This window comes from Trichomonas vaginalis, chromosome IV (assembly GCF_026262505.1).
Source record: "Trichomonas vaginalis G3 chromosome IV, whole genome shotgun sequence".
Lineage (NCBI taxonomy): Eukaryota > Parabasalia > Trichomonadida > Trichomonadidae > Trichomonas > Trichomonas vaginalis.
The window spans coordinates 20,554,671-20,572,530 of record NC_067206.1 but is presented as its reverse complement, the minus strand read 5'-3'; the positions used below and the strand labels follow the sequence as shown (position 1 = coordinate 20,572,530).

The following is a 17,860-nucleotide window of genomic DNA, read 5'->3' as shown; positions in this document are numbered from 1 at the left end:
TTTAATTTTTATTCTTACATAAATGAACAAAAATGGAACAGCTAAAATGAATGATAATCAAATAAGAGCCGAAGGTAGAAGGTTATTTAAACGCTTCTATAACATTCCTGATGGTGTTAATCCTAAAACTCGTAGAAGTTATTTAAATGAAGCCATAGATGCATATGAAGGATTTGACATTTCATCAGAAAGTGAGAGGTTAGCAAGAATGTTAAACGTTAATATTGATTTTTATTATTGTGACCCTCAACCAGAAGACGTAGACATTAACAAGGTAGACTTTCCATTAGTGGAATCAATAATGATAGATCCAGAATTTGAAACAGTAAATATTTTATTAACACAGAGTCCATGTGGAAAACTTCACGCTGACAGAATTACAGACGTTGAAGCACTCACAGGATATAAAGTTTGCCCCTTTTGCAAAGAAGAAGTATATTCTATCCGTGATGATCCAGAAAGGAAAAACCAAAGAAGATTTTTAAAACATTGTGAGAAATGTAAAGAAAATAATGGAAGATTAATTCAAGACGTTCAATTGCAAAACACACAACAACCATATACACCACATATTACGAAACAGAAGATATATCAGTGGTTATTAGCTCACAATTTGCAGGAATATTATCAACCGACAAGATATTATATTACTTTTGACTTCGAAACATTAGAGACTAAAGAAGAATTACAACTTTCTGAGTGTGCAACTTTGAACGCTTACTTAAAACCATTCATGGTATCATCAACGGTTAAATTAAAGCCGCAAAGCGGCGAGGTCGTAGACCGTGATAAAACATATACGAGGAATTTTTGCTTAACTTCAAGTGATTCTTTTATTTCTGATTGGATTGAGTTTTTATTTTCAACCTGTTCATTAGTTGCTAAATCAAATATTGAACAATATGAAGAATTAATGAAGTCGCAAACGGACCAAACGGCGGGGACTTTGTCCCATACATTAAATGAAAAACAGAAGGAAGCATTTAAAGAACTTCTAGATGAGGAATTCAATAAAGTGAATATCATAGGTTTTAATTCGGGAAAGTTTGATTTAAATTTAATTCTTCGTGATTTAAACACTGCAAAATGGAAAATAAAATCAATGCTGGGTTCATCTTCACAATTTAAGCAAATTATTGTAAAGAAAACAAACGTTCCATATGAATTGAGATTTATTGACATCAGAAATTATATAGCGGGTGGGACATTAGACCAATTCACTCAAGATTTCGGAAACAATAAATCACGTGTTAAATCCTTTTTCCCTTATCAATTCATCACATGGGAGAATTACGAAGAAGAATTATATAAAGTGGAACCATTCACTCAAGATTCATTTTATTCAGCATTAACCCAAGAAACTATATCAGATAGTGATTATCAAATATATCTCAATGATGCTAAAAATTTTAAGAATAGATTAGAATATTTTATTCATTATTGCAATAAAGATGTTGAAATTATGATTGACCCAATTGATAAAATTATTGAAGAAACATTTGTTTATAAAATTGACATGCTTCATAATCTTTCTTTATCATCGAATGCTTCAATGATTCGTTACGCTTTAGCATATAAAGACTTTAATCCTAATGAAAAATATCCTGAGGAAGAGATAGAATCAAGTTTTGAATTAACGAAAAAGTATTGGAAATATAAAATTGAATCATATAAGAAACAAGATGAAAAAGCAGAAAGGGATACTAAAAATAATGTTTCAATGGATGATTTTCAATACTATCACGATTTAATCCTTTCATCTAAATGCAAAATGTGTGGTAAAGCGTTTACATATGCAAATAAACCAACATTAGATAGAATCGATAATGAAAAACCACATACCAAAGAAAATTGTCAGTTAATGTGTTGTTATTGCAATGTCGTAAAATCAAATAAAGATGAAGATGTTCAACGTTTAAGAATCAATTTAAGAAATTATGCATTAAAAAATAATTTACCAATGACTTTAGATTCAGTTGAAGCTTATCACATTCTCCGTAATGGAATTACTGGTGGTTTATCAAATGTTCAACATCGTGTTAATCTTAAAGGAATCACGCACATTAATAAACTTTCATATAATCCAGAAACTAAAACTGTATCAAATGAGGACACCACCAACATTATGACTCATTTCGTTGGTGTTGACTTTAATTCATTATATCCTTCATCATTTTCATCTAATCCTCATGATTTCATTCAATATACTGACCATAAAATGTATATGCCGGGAAGATTGAATGGTGTTATCATTTGTGATACAGCAACAAAGAAAGCAAAAGCACTGGGAATTATTAAGAAGAAAAATACTTTATTCGTGGCTGAAGTAAAGGGTCACATTGATGAAAAATACATTAATGATTACATAAACTTTTTACCGATAATAAGAAACTTAGATATTATCACAGATGAAAAAACAATTGGCAGTTTTATGTATAATTACATGAAATCAAACAATCTACCAGTTGACCAGAAACAGAGAAAATTAACTCAGTTAGCATCAACACACAACCAATATCAACCATTTTCTTCTTATTATCTTTGGTATCTAATAGACAGATTTCATTTTATCATTGATGATATTCAATCAATTTTAACATTTACTAAAAACACTTGCTTTAATGAATTTGCGAACGAATTTATGAACGAAAGACAAAAGGCTGAATTAGAAGGAAATAAAGGAAAAAGTTTATTTTGCAAGATTTCACTTAATGGATCATATGGTTACGATGCAATGAATACACAAAATTACGCAAAGACTAAAATAATGAATGCACAGAAGGCACGCGTTGCATGTATGTCAAATAAGTTTAAAAACATAAGAGAAATAGGAGAGGATACATATCAAGTGATGCTTAAAGATAGATTTTATAGATGTGATACATGTTTACAAGAGGCATTCTTCACTTTAGATAATGCTAAATACTGGTATTTGGTTTTCATTTATGATTTTATGTATAAATGCATGAATGTTAATCGTTTTCATTTCATTGAAGGTGATACTGATTCATCTTATTGGGCAATCGCTGGCGACCCAAATCTTCCTAACACTCAAGCATTTCAAGCAATTGTTACTGATAAACAATTTTATGATAAAAACATTTACAAATTCGCACCTTTTGATTTCTTTGTTTTGATGAGAAATTTAAACCTAAATTAAAGAATAAAGCTGAAGAAAAAGCACATGAGAAGAAGTTATTGGGTTTAGCAATTGAGAAACAAGGTGATAACATGGTTGCTTTATGTCCTAAGTGTTATACATCATTCAACGGTTCAATTGATGGAAGTGATTTTAAAAAGATTGCACAAAAAATGAAAGGAGTTAGTTTACGACAAAATAAACAATTAACACCTAAAAATATTTGGATATAATAAATGATAAATTGATATTTGATGGTCAGAATATTAATTTACAACTTAAAAACGGGTCGATGACTCGCTTAACAATCGGTAAGACTGCATTAACAGGAGCACACACTAAGGCTGTATGTTGTGAAAATGGATGTTGTATGCCGTTTATTTAATGAAATGCCACAGAAGAGACAAAAGGAACCGTTGAATGATGGGCACCCTTAAACATTTATTTTATTTTTATATAAATGAATAACATAGATTTAAAAAGATTGATTGATGATTTAGTATTTAATCAAATTTTTTGATTATTATGATTTAAAAGCATATCTCCAAAAAATATGATAACAATATAACGGGCGATGATATGGGATATTATTATCCATATTATAAAAATGAAATTTTGAAATATCATGATAAAATAATTTCTAAAATTAAAGACAAAATTAAAAATAATGAATATGCAAAGGGAAAAACTAAATCGCAACTTAAACAATTGAAAGATTTCAAAAATAAAGTATTAACAGAAGAAGATATTGATGAATTATATAAATTATATAATCCTGAGCCGCAAAAAACAAAGGTGCAAAACGCCCAGGTCATTCAGACCATAAATGAAGCACAAGCTTTAATTTATGATTCATTAGTTAAACCATATTCAGCCCGACTTTTAAATGAAGATCAACTTTTGGAATTCATCCTTCAACATAAACTCGAAGCGGGAAAGTATATCAAACCTTTATATACAGCATATTTAAAACAAATGAATAGAATACATCCAGAATTAATGAAGGAGGGAATGAAATCCAAAACTTCATCATCCAAAATCAAAGCAGATAAAATTAAACCACTTGCAACACCAAAACCTCCAACGACAGTACCTCCTCCTCCTTCAGTTAATCCTTCATCATTCACTTTATTATATCCATTTCAAACATTAAAGAAACAAAAAGATTTTAAAAAGGATTTCAAGATATTAAATAAACCAATTGACCCAAAAATTCAACCGTTAAAGGAAAAATTTAGTCGCCCTTCATTTGCTCCATATCCATATTCATACGAAATCGATCATCTGGAATATTCAAAAGGAAACGTTACTTATTTATTTGCCATTAACATTAACACTAGATATTTATATTGCATTCCAGTGAAAGGGAAAACAGAACAGGAAACAAGAAGAGCTATTCAATACTTACTAGATCATGAAAGAGTAGATAATATAAGGGGTGATGGTGATAAAGGATTTCAGGCAGCTATGACTCATTATTTCCCACAAATTAATTTTTTCTTTTCATCCTCTCCATATACGTTTCATAATAAAATAGTTGATGCGGTAATGAGAACTCTTAGAGATGCGTTAGGGGTTAACGGTCAGATATACTGGGATGGAAATCATGACTCCATCATACAGCAGTTAGTATATTATTATAATAATACATGGCATAGAACAATAAACATGAAACCGGTGAAAATGAAAAATGATATTTCAAAAGAATGGGAATATATTAGAAAGCAAATGGAAAGGTTGAATGATGTTAAACGTGAACAAATTAATTCGGGGCTCATGAATTTTAAACAAGGGGATAAAGTTTTGATTCATCTCGATTATGGAAAAACTGATAAATCAATGACAAAAAGAAGACGAAGATTTGACACAATAGCTGAATTTGTTAGATATATTAACGGCAATGCATTAGTTGAAGTTGACAATAAATTAATAGAAATTCCGATTTATTTTATTACTCCATTATATTTAAATATTATTTAATTTTTTTATTTCGTAAGAAATGAGTGACAACAAAGCAGTCAAGAGTCCAGACAATGAATATAAAAAGAAACTAAACAAAATTAAATCAAAAATATGCTATTACAAAAAGAAGCCGCAATGCGGTGGGGTTGAAAACGATAAAGAGAGGAAAGAAATAATCGAAAAATTAGAAACTTACCGTTCAATCCTTAAACTGAGTGAAGCAAAAATAAAAGAATTTAATAGAATAAATAAATTGATTGGAAGAGATGAATTTAATAAAGATGAATTTTTAAACTCAATCCAAATTTAATTTTTATTCCTCTTCGACAACGTCTCTCTTTCCATCATTACTGCATAACCGCATTTTCTCAATTTTAGTGGTTTGTTATTTTTAGCAAGTTCTTGCATCATTTTTATCATTTCCTCCCTTGTTATGATTCGTGGTAAATTTTGAGCTTGTGGGGTATCCATTTATGATAAAAATAAAAATTTAAATTATGCCGTTCTAAAGTTTGAGACAACATGACATTTTGACAACAACACAGGAAATGATTTGTCATGACTTCATCGGAATGAGTGTAAATGACCCAAAAATAAAGTTAGTTTTAAAATTATTTTTATTCTTTTATTTTGTATGTAAGAACAGAAATGTCAGTCGAAGCAAAAACATTCACTAACAAATCTAATGGCGAAACATTCACAAAAGGCACTTATAACGGTATTGAAGTCTTACGTAGAGACAAGGATGGTTATATAAATGCAACAAAGATGGCAAGAGAAGCAGGAAAGTTAAACCATTTAAACAGATTTCTCAATAGTGCTAAAATACAGGAAATTCTTGAGTTTTGGATGAATGAATACGGTGGAGCCAAAAGTGGCTCGACCTCAAAACAAGCATTTTATGAGCTTACTAAGGGTGTTATAAATGAATTCAAAGGTATTTACATACATCCTGACCTCGTTCATTTTGTTGCTGAATGGTGCTCTGTAAAGTATGCATTTTATGTCAAAGATATTATGGACTCCATAGACAAGAAAGTTCATGAGAAATTAGATGAAGAAGAACTTGAAGATACAGTAGAGAATGCTAAACCTTTGTTTGAAGAAGAAGTTGGAAAAATGTGCGAAAAACAATTAGAACATGAACGTGAGTTATGTTATGGTTATAGAGATTCTCCATACGAACTAGACCAATGGGAACAAGAAAATTTAAAGAGAGAATTTAGAGAATATGAACTCGCTAAGATAGCATTAGAAGCTGCAGAAAAGAAGTTAAAAGCTTGGGGTCGTTTTGTACAAAAATATTGTGAGTAAATGAACCATTTATTTTTATTGAATTCACCAAAAATAATTTTTAGGGTAGATGGTTAGATCTAACCTCATTTCTAACCTCATGACATTTTGACAACAACACAGGAGGAAGGCAGTTATGACTTATTTTTGAAGAACTGAAGGTGCTACCATGTTACCATGTGCTACCAGGTCATTTAACTTTTCTGAAAAAATGAGACAACATGACATTTTGACAACAACACAGGAGGAAGGCAGTTATGACTTATTTTTGAAGAACTGAAGGTGCTACCATGTTACCATGTGCTACCAGGTCATTTAACTTTTCTGAAAAAGTGTGACAACATGACATTTTGACAACAACACAGGAGGAAGGCAGTTATGACTTATTTTTGAAGAACTGAAGGTGCTACCATGTTACCATGTGCTACCAGGTCATTTAACTTTTCTGAAAAAATGAGACAACATGACATTTTGACAACAACACAGGAGGAAGGTAGTTATGACTTATTTTTGAAGAACTGAAGGTGCTACCATGTTACCATGTGCTACCAGGTCATTTAACTTTTCTGAAAAAGTGTGACAACATGACATTTTGACAACAGTCCTGGAAATATGATGCAGTCCAAAAATAAAGTTAGTTTTAAAATTATTTTTATTTTTTTATTTCTATATAAATGACGGCAACAAACAACAACAGCAACTATATCGTTTCTGATGAAAAAGTTATTGATTCATTAGTTGAGGAATTAGTTGTGGCAGAAACTAAAACCCTCAACGAAAGAATTGGTGAAAACATGATTGATTTACATAACTACCTCAAACATGATGGAGGAAGAGGAAGGAAAACTGGTACAGCTTTATTAGTAAATAAAATTTCAAATTTAACGATTATAGATGTTGATATCAATAAATCATACAATGATGAACTTAAAGAAACAGTTAGAAAAGACATTTTATCAAAACTTTCGGATAAAGATGTTATCGTTAAAACTGCATCAGGAGGTCTTCACATTTATTGCAACACTAATTTCTTCTATTCAACCTCGAACAGAATGATTAAATGTTATTCCTGCAATGATTATGATATTGATATCATGACTTCTATTGATGATTCAAAGCGTTCTTTAGTGGTTATGGCTGATTCAAGAGTTCGCAAGAATGCAACAGAACCAATCAATACATACTCATTCATTCGTGGAAGTTATGATTCAACATTAACCAGAACAGTGAATGATATATTAAATGATTTGAATATTAAGGTAAGAGTTGAACAAAAGAACGAAGAAATAAAGACTATCATGAATGAAAACAAAGATGTAAACATTGACGATAAACTTGCTCAGAGCATAGTTGATGGCATCTGTGATTTTGAAGTACATAATGATGGTGGAAACATGAATTTAGAAAAAGAAATAACATTATTCACACTGTTTCAAGCTATTAATTCGTTACCTAATCATTTAATTAATGAAGCATACGATAACGTTTATAACTTCTGCAATTTAACAGAAAATGCAAAAAGTAATTTTGAAAAAGCACGTAGTAGATATGCATATTTAATGACTTCTCCATTTGTTTTGGTGAAGATTCTAAAACTATATCAAAAGGAATATTATGATGAATACGTTTTACCTTTATTACGTAAGCCAAAAATAACATTTGATATAAAACTTGATGACTCGTTTTTGATAACAGATATTAGACGCAAGGCTGAAAAACATCAGTATAAAAACAGTTCTGAAGTAATTGAGGATTTATCACGTGTAATCCGTTTTGTAGATTGTGGAAACAAATATTTCATTCAAAAGGACTATAATATCCACGACAAAATGAATCAAATATCATTCGTTCTTCAATCAAACATGAAAGAGTCACTCAAAATGATTAAATTATTTAAAGAAGAAGGTAAAACAATAACAGCATGGGACGTACTACTAAATCAATTATCCTCATTAACCGTTAAGGGTGTTTGCTTTAAATCTGATTCCCCAGATGTTTTCTCAACGTTTCAGGGTTATAAATACAACATTCTCGAAAAACCAGATTACTCAAAAATTGAGATGTTTATGAATTTCATTAAAGAAGCCATTTGTGATAATAACGATGAAGTGTATAAATACCTTCTCGGCTGGATTGCATCAATGATTCAACATCCAGGAATCAAGAATGAAACAGCAATTATTTTGAAAGGACTTCAGGGAACAGGTAAAAACAGATTCACAGACATTATTTCTGAACTTCTCGCCGGTTATTCATGTAAAAACATTACTGAAATAAGTGAGCTAACGGGTAATTTCAACTCAGTAGTTGAGAATAAAATGTTTCTTGTACTTAATGAACTCAAGAATGTTGGTGAAGATAGACTCGCAAACTTCAACGCTTTGAAATCAATTATTACGGATAATGAGATTAGAATTAATGAAAAGAATCAACCCAGAAGAACTGCTCAGAACGTTGCAAACTTTATTTTCGTAACTAACAACGTCTACCCTGTCAAAATTGAAGTTGGAGACAGAAGATATGTAGTTTTAAGGGTTAATGGTAAATTCAAGGGTCAATTTGATTACTTCAAGAATTTAATGGATTCATGCACAAAGGAATTTTATGATAATTTACTGACGTATTTTATGCAATATGACCTTTCATCATTTAATGTACGAATCATACCGATGACTGAAGCCAAACAAGATTTAATTGAATTATCATCAAATCCTTTAGATGTATGGATAAATACACATTATGATGAATTGTGTGCAGGTATGACGTGTGAAAATGCTCTATTCTGCAAACCATCAGACATGAAAGACAAAAACTTTCAAATGAGTATTAAGGATAAATGTGATAGGAAACATAGAAGAATAGACGGTAAACAAACATGGTGTTATGTTTTGAAAGAAGAAATGAAAGGATTATATAAACAGGTTGAACCAAACGATAATGAGGATTCATTTACTGACGATGAAATACCTGTAAATGAAGCTTTATAAAGTATGATTTGAATTTATTTTTGCATTAATCCTCCTGTGTTGTTGTCAAAATGTCATGTTGTCACACTTTTTCAGAAAAGTTAAATGACCTGGTAGCACATGGTAACATGGTAGCACCTTCAGTTCTTCAAAAATAAGTCATAACTGCCTTCCTCCTGTGTTGTTGTCAAAATGTCATGTTGTCTCATTTTTTCAGAAAAGTTAAATGACCTGGTAGCACATGGTAACATGGTAGCACCTTCAGTTCTTCAAAAATAAGTCATAACTACCTTCCTCCTGTGTTGTTGTCAAAATGTCATGTTGTCACACTTTTTCAGAAAAGTTAAATGACCTGGTAGCACATGGTAACATGGTAGCACCTTCAGTTCTTCAAAAATAAGTCATAACTACCTTCCTCCTGTGTTGTTGTCAAAATGTCATGTTGTCTCATTTTTTCAGAAAAGTTAAATGACCTGGTAGCACATGGTAACATGGTAGCACCTTCAGTTCTTCAAAAATAAGTCATAACTACCTTCCTCCTGTGTTGTTGTCAAAATGTCATGTTGTCTCATTTTTTCAGAAAAGTTAAATGACCTGGTAGCACATGGTAACATGGTAGCACCTTCAGTTCTTCAAAAATAAGTCATAACTACCTTCCTCCTGTGTTGTTGTCAAAATGTCATGTTGTCACACTTTTTCAGAAAAGTTAAATGACCTGGTAGCACATGGTAACATGGTAGCACCTTCAGTTCTTCAAAAATAAGTCATTATTGAATAACCTGTAAACATTAACGTAAACATTTATTTCTGCAGTTCATTCATTACTTCATTACCTAATTAATTACAAACATAAAATATATTTAGTTCATTCAATGAACGTGGTAAGCCTGCAAAGTAGGCTCAAGCACATTCAATAAATGCGGTACCATGCGAATACAGTCATAAATGGTGGCATATAATCTTTACCCAAGCCTGTTGGATTTGTTGTGAAAGTATGTGAATGATTTCCTCCTGGTTCAGTTGGTCGAAAAGTCTTTTTTGCTGAATGGTTATAATCTGGAGATAAAACGTCATTGCCAGCATAATATTCTGAGTTGTATAATGGATGGTCTCTTAATGAGTGACTATGGTCGCCAGAAAAGTTTGTAGTTCCTGTATGAGTGTGCGGGGGTAAGTTTGCTTCTTTAATTTTCTTCGAACCTCCTGTTTGCTTTGAAGAGTTCGCACAATAGAGGAATTTATCTACAATCTGTTCCCACGCACCAAAACCTAAAACTTTTGAAGGATTTGTTGAGTTCATTGACGTATAAATAGAACCAATGGGGTAAATCATCTCAAGAATTGTATTTAATCCATTATGAATATTGAATTTATTATATAATATTGAATTTTGGTGAGTATTTAAAACTGGTCTTGTTATCAATATTAACGTATTATTTTTGAAAATTGCTTTTCTAACATCTTGAAATTTTGTGATTTCAGACCAGTTTCTTCCATCACTACTGATATTTACTAAATCACCACATCCTAAAGCAATGAAATACCCATCAATATAAAATAAATTTGTAAATCTATAATTTCGAGTAAGTTTTGGAGTGAATGAATAAACCAATTCCCAATTTGATAAATCCTGTGATAAATAAATATGTCTGTTATAACTTACAGGATATGACTAGACCATTTCACCTGAAACGAGAACATAAACATTTGATCCATAACATAAAGCTTCAATGTCTCCATCAGCTTGAAAAATTTGTTCAAATTGACCTTGTGATATTGAAGATGATCTATAAATTTTATCATTTTGTAGGATAAAATACATGTTGTTAATGTAATACCACTTACTTGTATAATCAATTTTCAAATCTGATGACATCATACTAAACATATAATAATTTATCCCATCCTCACTAATGAAAATTTGATTGACTTCATAAATTAGTACCCATTTATTATTAACACATCTAATAGGATTATTTGGATATTTAAATTTAGCATCTTGATTTAAATTACATTTGAACCATTGGATACAATCGAATGAATAACAAGGGCAAAAATCATCTTCAACCGTTATCATTCCCATAAATTTACCGTTATTATATTCAACATATAAAATTATTGGATTAATGATTGGCTTTCGTGTATCAGGATTCAAAACAGATGGAGTAAATGATTCATAGTTTTTAAAATCATTTGTTTTAAAATAATAAAGCACCCCAGCTGTATAAAATAAATACATGGTCACTCCATCGAAGCATAACCATTCAAAAGAATCTATATCAAAGGTTTTATCTGATGATTTCATAAAATTTAAAAATGGTGGAGTAAAATAGACCTCTGATTGTTTTATTTCTTCATTAACATAAGTTTTATCTACCTTCTTCTCTAACTCACTGTTGACATATTCCTTATCTGCTTTCTTCTCTAACTCATCGTTAACATATTCCTTATCCGCTTTAAGGTCTAAACATCCTGAAACCCATCCTGTATCGGCTTTAGTTTTTAAAATCTTTGATGTCCATTCATGATACCATTCAACCATTTCTTTAATTTCATTATCTTTTTCGTTAACATATTCCTTATCTGCTTTCTTCATTAATTCACTAGCCATAAGTCCCTTATCTACCTTCTTCTCTAACTCACTGTTGACATATTCCTTATCTGCTTTCTTCTCTAACTCACTGTTGACATATTCCTTATCTGCTTTCTTCATTATGTCATTTAGGAAACCTTTTATGAATTCCTCATTTAAATTAAATCTTCCAATCTTCAAAACTTTAGGAAATGCATTTAATGCGTAATATCTCTGTTCTTCTGGTGGAATTGATGTTATATCATCCGTTATACCTTTAATTTTTGAATTCATAAATAAAATTTCTTTTATATTTGATATCACTGCACCACCCTTGCAAACGAATTCGAAATGGTCATTTTTCAATACTATCTCCAAATCTCCATATTTCAACCTTTGCGTTTGTTCTGCCGTCTTTGAATTATATGCATATGTGGCGTATGTAATGGTTTGAAGGGTCTTAAGTTGCTGTGGTTGCTGTTGTTTAATCATTTATTATGATTAAAAAATAAATATTTAATCTGTTATCTCATCACCTATTTTTTCTATTTGAAATTGCCATAATATTTCATTCATGAATTCTAAATCACAATCAAATAGGTCGGTTATTCTAAATTTAATATTTGATAAATCTTTTGAATGAAGAATAAATGAATTCCCGGATAATTGAAACGGATATGATAAAGAAAATATGTTTAAGTTGATGGATAAAATGTTTTGTATTGATGGGTAAGAGTTAGGGTCTAATGTTTGATGTGAAAATCTCATTGGGGTATTAACTTTATCACATTTGATTAAAATGAAATTGGAACCAGTGTCAGAATACAAAACATCCCCAACATCTTTTTCAAAATTTAATATCCCCAACAATGAACGAAGATGAGGAGTACAAAATTTAATTTTCAGCGGAATTTAATAAGGTTATTTATTTCATCAAGCTCAAAAAGTTTATCAGGTTTTGATTTAAAATTTTCTTCATACCATACGATAAATGATTCATTTAAATAACTTAAAATCATGTTAATATCCCATTTCGTTATCACATTATTTATATACATATCATACGTTTTTTCATGGTCATCTTTAATAAATGATATATAATCTGAAGGGTCTAAAAGAATGGGATTAAATTTACCACTCACAGAAACGAGAGTAACATTATAAATTCCGCTAACTGTTAAATTTAATTCACAGCTATTATTCGAAATAATATTGATAATTGACATTTTTATTACGATTAAAAATATGGTAAAGCGTTATTTTCCAGTGATAAATAAAACTAGAATAAGATTACCTCAAGAATTCATAAATTCAACGAATAAGAAATTCATTCATGTTATAAATTTTAGTGTTTTCAGAAAATATGAGTCAATGTCATATTCATCATCGGGTTATATTTCACTTCATTCAAATTTAGTTCAATCAAACCCATATAATGACCATTTCATAAGATTTTCAGATGGTATTAAAAATGTAATTGATAGATTAAAATATGAACAGATTGACAATATCGAATTTTTGGAATTTTGGTTTAAATATCCCGATGGAAAAAAGATTGAAGTTAAAGATAAAGCTGATACTATAACAAAAACAATTACAATGACCGATCCAGATAGTGGGGAACAAAAAGAAATAAAACAAACGATAGAAACTGGTGAAAGGTCAATTATTATTGATTATGATTCAAAGGATTATTATTCAATAATGTTAATGCTTGAATATTAAATAGCCTTAACAAAGAATTTTTCAAGTGATATTTTATATTCATCAACTATTTTATTATAAATATCATTATATGTTAAATGAAGTTCAGTTGTTGTTCCGTTTCTTTGATATCTTAATTGTGCTAATATCCTTTATAGGATTTATTTTTGCAACTGTTCCGCAGCATGAAACCTCATCATCTATGAAAAATTGAATCTTAACGTCTGAATCTTGAACATCACAAAGAATGGCGATAATGTGAATTAATGATTCATAAGGTAAAATAATTAAACCAGATTGGTCAATTAAATTTATTATTGAATCATAATTATTAATTATTATATCACGGTAAATTTTCATTAATTCAGAATTAATGTCTATTTTATATGGCGCATTGCGACTGGAATCGTAGATTCCTGGGTTCTCGATGTTTGATGAAAGAGGTGGGGGTATGTTGGATAAGTGGGAATTTCAACAGGTTCTTTACCGGGTTCAGATAAAATGATTGGGTCTCCATCTTCTTTATTTTGCTCCTCCTCCTTTTTCGGTAAGTCATGAGTTAATAAATTGGACTGAGTTGCTGACCTTGTTAATTCAGGGCTAACATTAACTTTAACATTTTGAATAATTCGTGATTTATCATCATTTACGTTATAACCAACCGTAATCTCTGCTTTTGCGTTAGTGTTCTTTTGACTTGTGAAACGTCTTCTCATTTATAATTGAATAAAAAAAAGAAAAATATATTTAAAGTTTTATTTAGTTGTTACGGTAATATCCCAAGGTTCATCATTGTTTGCTTATACTTTCTTTGTAACTGCACCAATTATGTTATTGATATTGCTTTGAGTTTCTTCCAGTCTTATTTTATCATTTACAATATCTTTAATCATTTCATTACATGCATTCTTAAAACCATCTGATTTTTCTAATTTACGTCTATCACTTTCTTTAATTAAATCAAAGTTATAACCTTGTTGAGAATAAAGTGGTTTCTTTATCAATTCCTTGAACGCTTCTGAAAGTGAAGATGAAGAAATTCTTGCCACTTGAATTGGTTTAAATTCTGCTTTCATTGCTTCTTTCTGTTCATTGAACACTGGATCGAATAAAGCAACTTTAAAGAATTTCTTAGCTGGAATTTCAGGTCTCAAATATGCATATTGACCATCAAACTGATTAACATATCGTGGTAATCCATCCGGTCCCTCTTCAATAGCATTTAATTCTTCATTGAAATAAGAATATGGATTATAACGGTATGAATTAATTGGACCATTTTCACCTTCTCCAATGTATTGTTTAACAGCTTTTCCATTTTCATCAAATTGCATAGGATAACGTTCATTATATGCTTTACGTTTAGGATAATCAGATACAGTTAATTTATAACCATTTATGACTTTAATATTACCTTGACCATCAGTAACGAAAACTTCATTTATACCATCAGGTTTTCCATTTGGTCTGTAATGTCTGCTTCATGTGCTTCCCAATTTGGTCCATGACGTTTGGCATATGCTTGAGCTTCTGGTAATGTTAAAACGTTTCTCATTTGTTTAACATCTTTTTGAAGACCGGCAACAATATGAACTAATTCTTTCATTCCATCTGGAACTTTCATAGTTCTATTATATGCACCCTTTTTGTTTGTCCCTTGTTTTAATGGAACCTGTAGAAGATTTGCTATTTCAGTCATGTTTAATTATAAATAAAAAAATAAAAATTAATTATAAAAAGTTAATCAAATTTAACACCTCCTTTATTTAAATCAACTATTATTTTTCCATGTTCACCTAATTGCTGATATTGTGTGTAAAGTTCATTAATGCTCATTGGTAAATTCACTTGATAAAGCATAACGTTCAACTGTTGACGACTAAAACCACTGAAAATGAAAAGTGTTGATAGATTTGATTTAATGTTTGTGCTTAATGCTTTGAAGTATTGAACAGCCATGAAGAATGAACACTGAATGTGTCGACATTGAGTTAATAATTGATTAAAATATGATTTCTCATTTGTTATTAGTTTTGATTTCACGGCATCATCTAGAAAAATTAGTGAATGCAAAAATTCTCTATCAAAATTTGAAATAGAAAGTGTTTCAAATAATTCATCCCGTTGTTTATCAATAATTTTATCCTCTAATCCTTGCTTCTTGATTGTATTATATAATTCTTTATACATTAAAAAGTTTTTTAAATAATCTTCTGCTTCTTCTTGTGATAAATAAATAATTGGAATTTTGATTAAATGCTTTAAAGATTCAAATGTATCATCTGAAGGTGAACCTGAACGGTTGATATAAATTAACACATGTGAATGGGGTGAAGTGTTAGCAATAATGATAATTTGTTTTAATATCGTTAACGTTTTACCTTTATTTTGTTTACCAATTGCTGCAGTGATTGAATTTAAGTAACATTCAGAATATGGAATTTTCATTAATTTTTCCTTAGATAGAGCATTTCTATTATCACTCAATGCTTCATTAATCATATCATCTACGTATGTATTATATACTCCTGCTAATTCTTCAGAATTTAAATCCATTTAATCAAAAATAAATTTATAATTTTAAACATTTCGATTCATCAATATTTCATCATATGAACTTCTATACTGTGGTGGTGTACCTGTTGGATGATATTTCAAACCTTCGTCCGGTGTCCATGTCCAATATGTAGTCCTAGTAAACCAAACCCGAGGAGGATTTGTCACCTTTGAACAGTAAGTGTCATTTTCACCCTGAATGATTGGATAAGCTTTCACTTGTACTGTAACTTGTGAATTGAAAGTTTCTAATCCATCAAAGAATATACCCGCTCCATCACGTTGAACTGGAATAGTGCATAAGAATGAAGTTTGGTCTTTCCATGTTCTAGCTAATGGCGTGCCATCATCATCATTCAGTGGTCTAGTTAATGAGTCCTCGTATTCTTCCGTGCATTCATTCACTCCATCTAAATCAGAAGCTTGAAGCATACGTGTAAAGAATATGTCACCCACTGTGGTCATCGCTTGATCGGGGAAGTTTCTGGAATCTATAGTGACCTGAAGACCTCGAAGCATTGGATTTTCTAAAACCGTTCTTTGCATTGCATTCTTTGGAAATGTTAACACAACATCTGTAACATTATGAAGAGCGTATGAGAAATCTGAGCTGATACCTTCAGGAGTGATGCAACCTCCATTTAGTGAACGAACGTCAATATGTTGAGCTGGAATCATGAATGGATCTTCCTTACTGAATAAACGTGGTATTGCTTTAACTGATTCTTCAATTAAACCGTATCCTGGTGTAATACATTTATCCTCTAAAACTTCCATCTTTGTGCATGAAATAATAACGCTATCAACTGTTGCGTCAGCAGATGTAGCGGCTAAGCTTGTAATTAATTTGGCAGGAAGTCCGATTTGTTGGAATTTGCGATCATATTTATAAACATGATTCATAATCTTTTCATAATTTTCATCAGTTATCTTTTCATAAACGTAATTTTGTAAATCAGCAACACTTAACGGGTCAACCTGACAAAATACTAAAGTATCCCTGAAAACATAATATTTAAGAATGATTTCACCAAATGATTTAGGATAATCATCGAACGCCTGAAATGCTAACAAATCATTTACCGGAATAATCATATCAAAAGTGATATCAACTTCTTCATTTGCTCTCTTGAAAACTTCTGAAGGGTCAATATATTTACCACATACTGAGTTATCATATTTTTGAACATTATTATATAACGAATGAACAAACTTTTTAACTTTCCTTTCTGATTTTGGTTTATATGTTGCAAATGCGAAAGATTCACGGGCGCAATCCATCTGAAGATAACCGGCATCACCTCTTTCAGTTTCTACTTCTAATTGTTTAAAGCTTTGATTTGATGATTTGTAACCAACGAATAAACGCATGCATTTAAAAGCGGCATCACATGTGAAAGCTTTATTTGAAACTAGAGTTGCTTTAACTTTGCGTTTAATATATGTGTCACCTAATTGGTTCACATCATGAGCTGGATTTGTAATTCTTAAATGAGTTTGTTTATCATCAAAATATGGAGCATCAGAGTCATAGCATGAACTTTCAAGTTCTCTATAATATCTTCTACCGTCATTCTTTGCGAATATTTCATTTATCTTTTCGAATGAATGAAATACATTTCCATTAATTGGTTTAGTGTTTGGCACCAAATAGTTAGTCGTCATTTA

At 30.5% G+C, this 17,860-nt stretch overlaps 9 protein-coding genes and 2 pseudogenes across 11 annotated transcripts, besides 1 other annotated feature; 7 read left to right on the top strand and 4 right to left on the bottom strand.

Moving 5' to 3' along the window:
* Positions 1-17,860: part of a mobile genetic element that runs on past both edges of the window.
* TVAGG3_0136360 (uncharacterized protein) lies at positions 23-753 on the top strand (the record flags this gene model as incomplete). The annotated part of the gene is made up of 1 exon (XM_051224142.1): positions 23-753. A coding segment is annotated over one exon (731 nt), but the record flags the coding sequence as incomplete, so codon positions are not given.
* TVAGG3_0136350 lies at positions 1,721-3,325 on the top strand (annotated as a pseudogene). The gene has a single exon. A coding segment is annotated over exon 1 (1,605 nt).
* TVAGG3_0136340 (integrase core domain containing protein family) lies at positions 4,139-5,048 on the top strand (the record flags this gene model as incomplete). Its single annotated transcript, XM_051224141.1, has 1 exon — positions 4,139-5,048. A coding segment is annotated over one exon (910 nt), but the record flags the coding sequence as incomplete, so codon positions are not given.
* Positions 5,139-5,411, top strand: TVAGG3_0136330 (uncharacterized protein; the record flags this gene model as incomplete). The annotated part of the gene is made up of 1 exon (XM_051224140.1): positions 5,139-5,411. One exon carries the CDS (start codon positions 5,139-5,141, stop codon positions 5,409-5,411), a length of 273 nt encoding a protein of 90 aa, XP_051109126.1.
* TVAGG3_0136320 (KilA, N-terminal/APSES-type HTH, DNA-binding family) lies at positions 5,750-6,073 on the top strand (the record flags this gene model as incomplete). Its single annotated transcript, XM_051224139.1, has 1 exon — positions 5,750-6,073. A coding segment is annotated over one exon (324 nt), but the record flags the coding sequence as incomplete, so codon positions are not given.
* TVAGG3_0136310 (uncharacterized protein) lies at positions 6,119-6,415 on the top strand (the record flags this gene model as incomplete). The annotated part of the gene is made up of 1 exon (XM_051224138.1): positions 6,119-6,415. One exon carries the CDS (start codon positions 6,119-6,121, stop codon positions 6,413-6,415), a length of 297 nt encoding a protein of 98 aa, XP_051109124.1.
* TVAGG3_0136300 (uncharacterized protein) lies at positions 7,069-9,286 on the top strand (the record flags this gene model as incomplete). The annotated part of the gene is made up of 1 exon (XM_051224137.1): positions 7,069-9,286. A coding segment is annotated over one exon (2,218 nt), but the record flags the coding sequence as incomplete, so codon positions are not given.
* TVAGG3_0136290 (uncharacterized protein) lies at positions 11,048-12,424 on the bottom strand (the record flags this gene model as incomplete). The annotated part of the gene is made up of 1 exon (XM_051224136.1): positions 11,048-12,424. A coding segment is annotated over one exon (1,377 nt), but the record flags the coding sequence as incomplete, so codon positions are not given.
* Positions 13,654-14,352, bottom strand: TVAGG3_0136280 (annotated as a pseudogene). The gene has a single exon. A coding segment is annotated over exon 1 (699 nt).
* TVAGG3_0136270 (uncharacterized protein) lies at positions 15,377-15,595 on the bottom strand (the record flags this gene model as incomplete). Its single annotated transcript, XM_051224135.1, has 1 exon — positions 15,377-15,595. One exon carries the CDS (start codon positions 15,593-15,595, stop codon positions 15,377-15,379), a length of 219 nt encoding a protein of 72 aa, XP_051109121.1.
* On the bottom strand, positions 16,217-17,857 carry TVAGG3_0136260 (uncharacterized protein; the record flags this gene model as incomplete). The annotated part of the gene is made up of 1 exon (XM_051224134.1): positions 16,217-17,857. One exon carries the CDS (start codon positions 17,855-17,857, stop codon positions 16,217-16,219), a length of 1,641 nt encoding a protein of 546 aa, XP_051109120.1.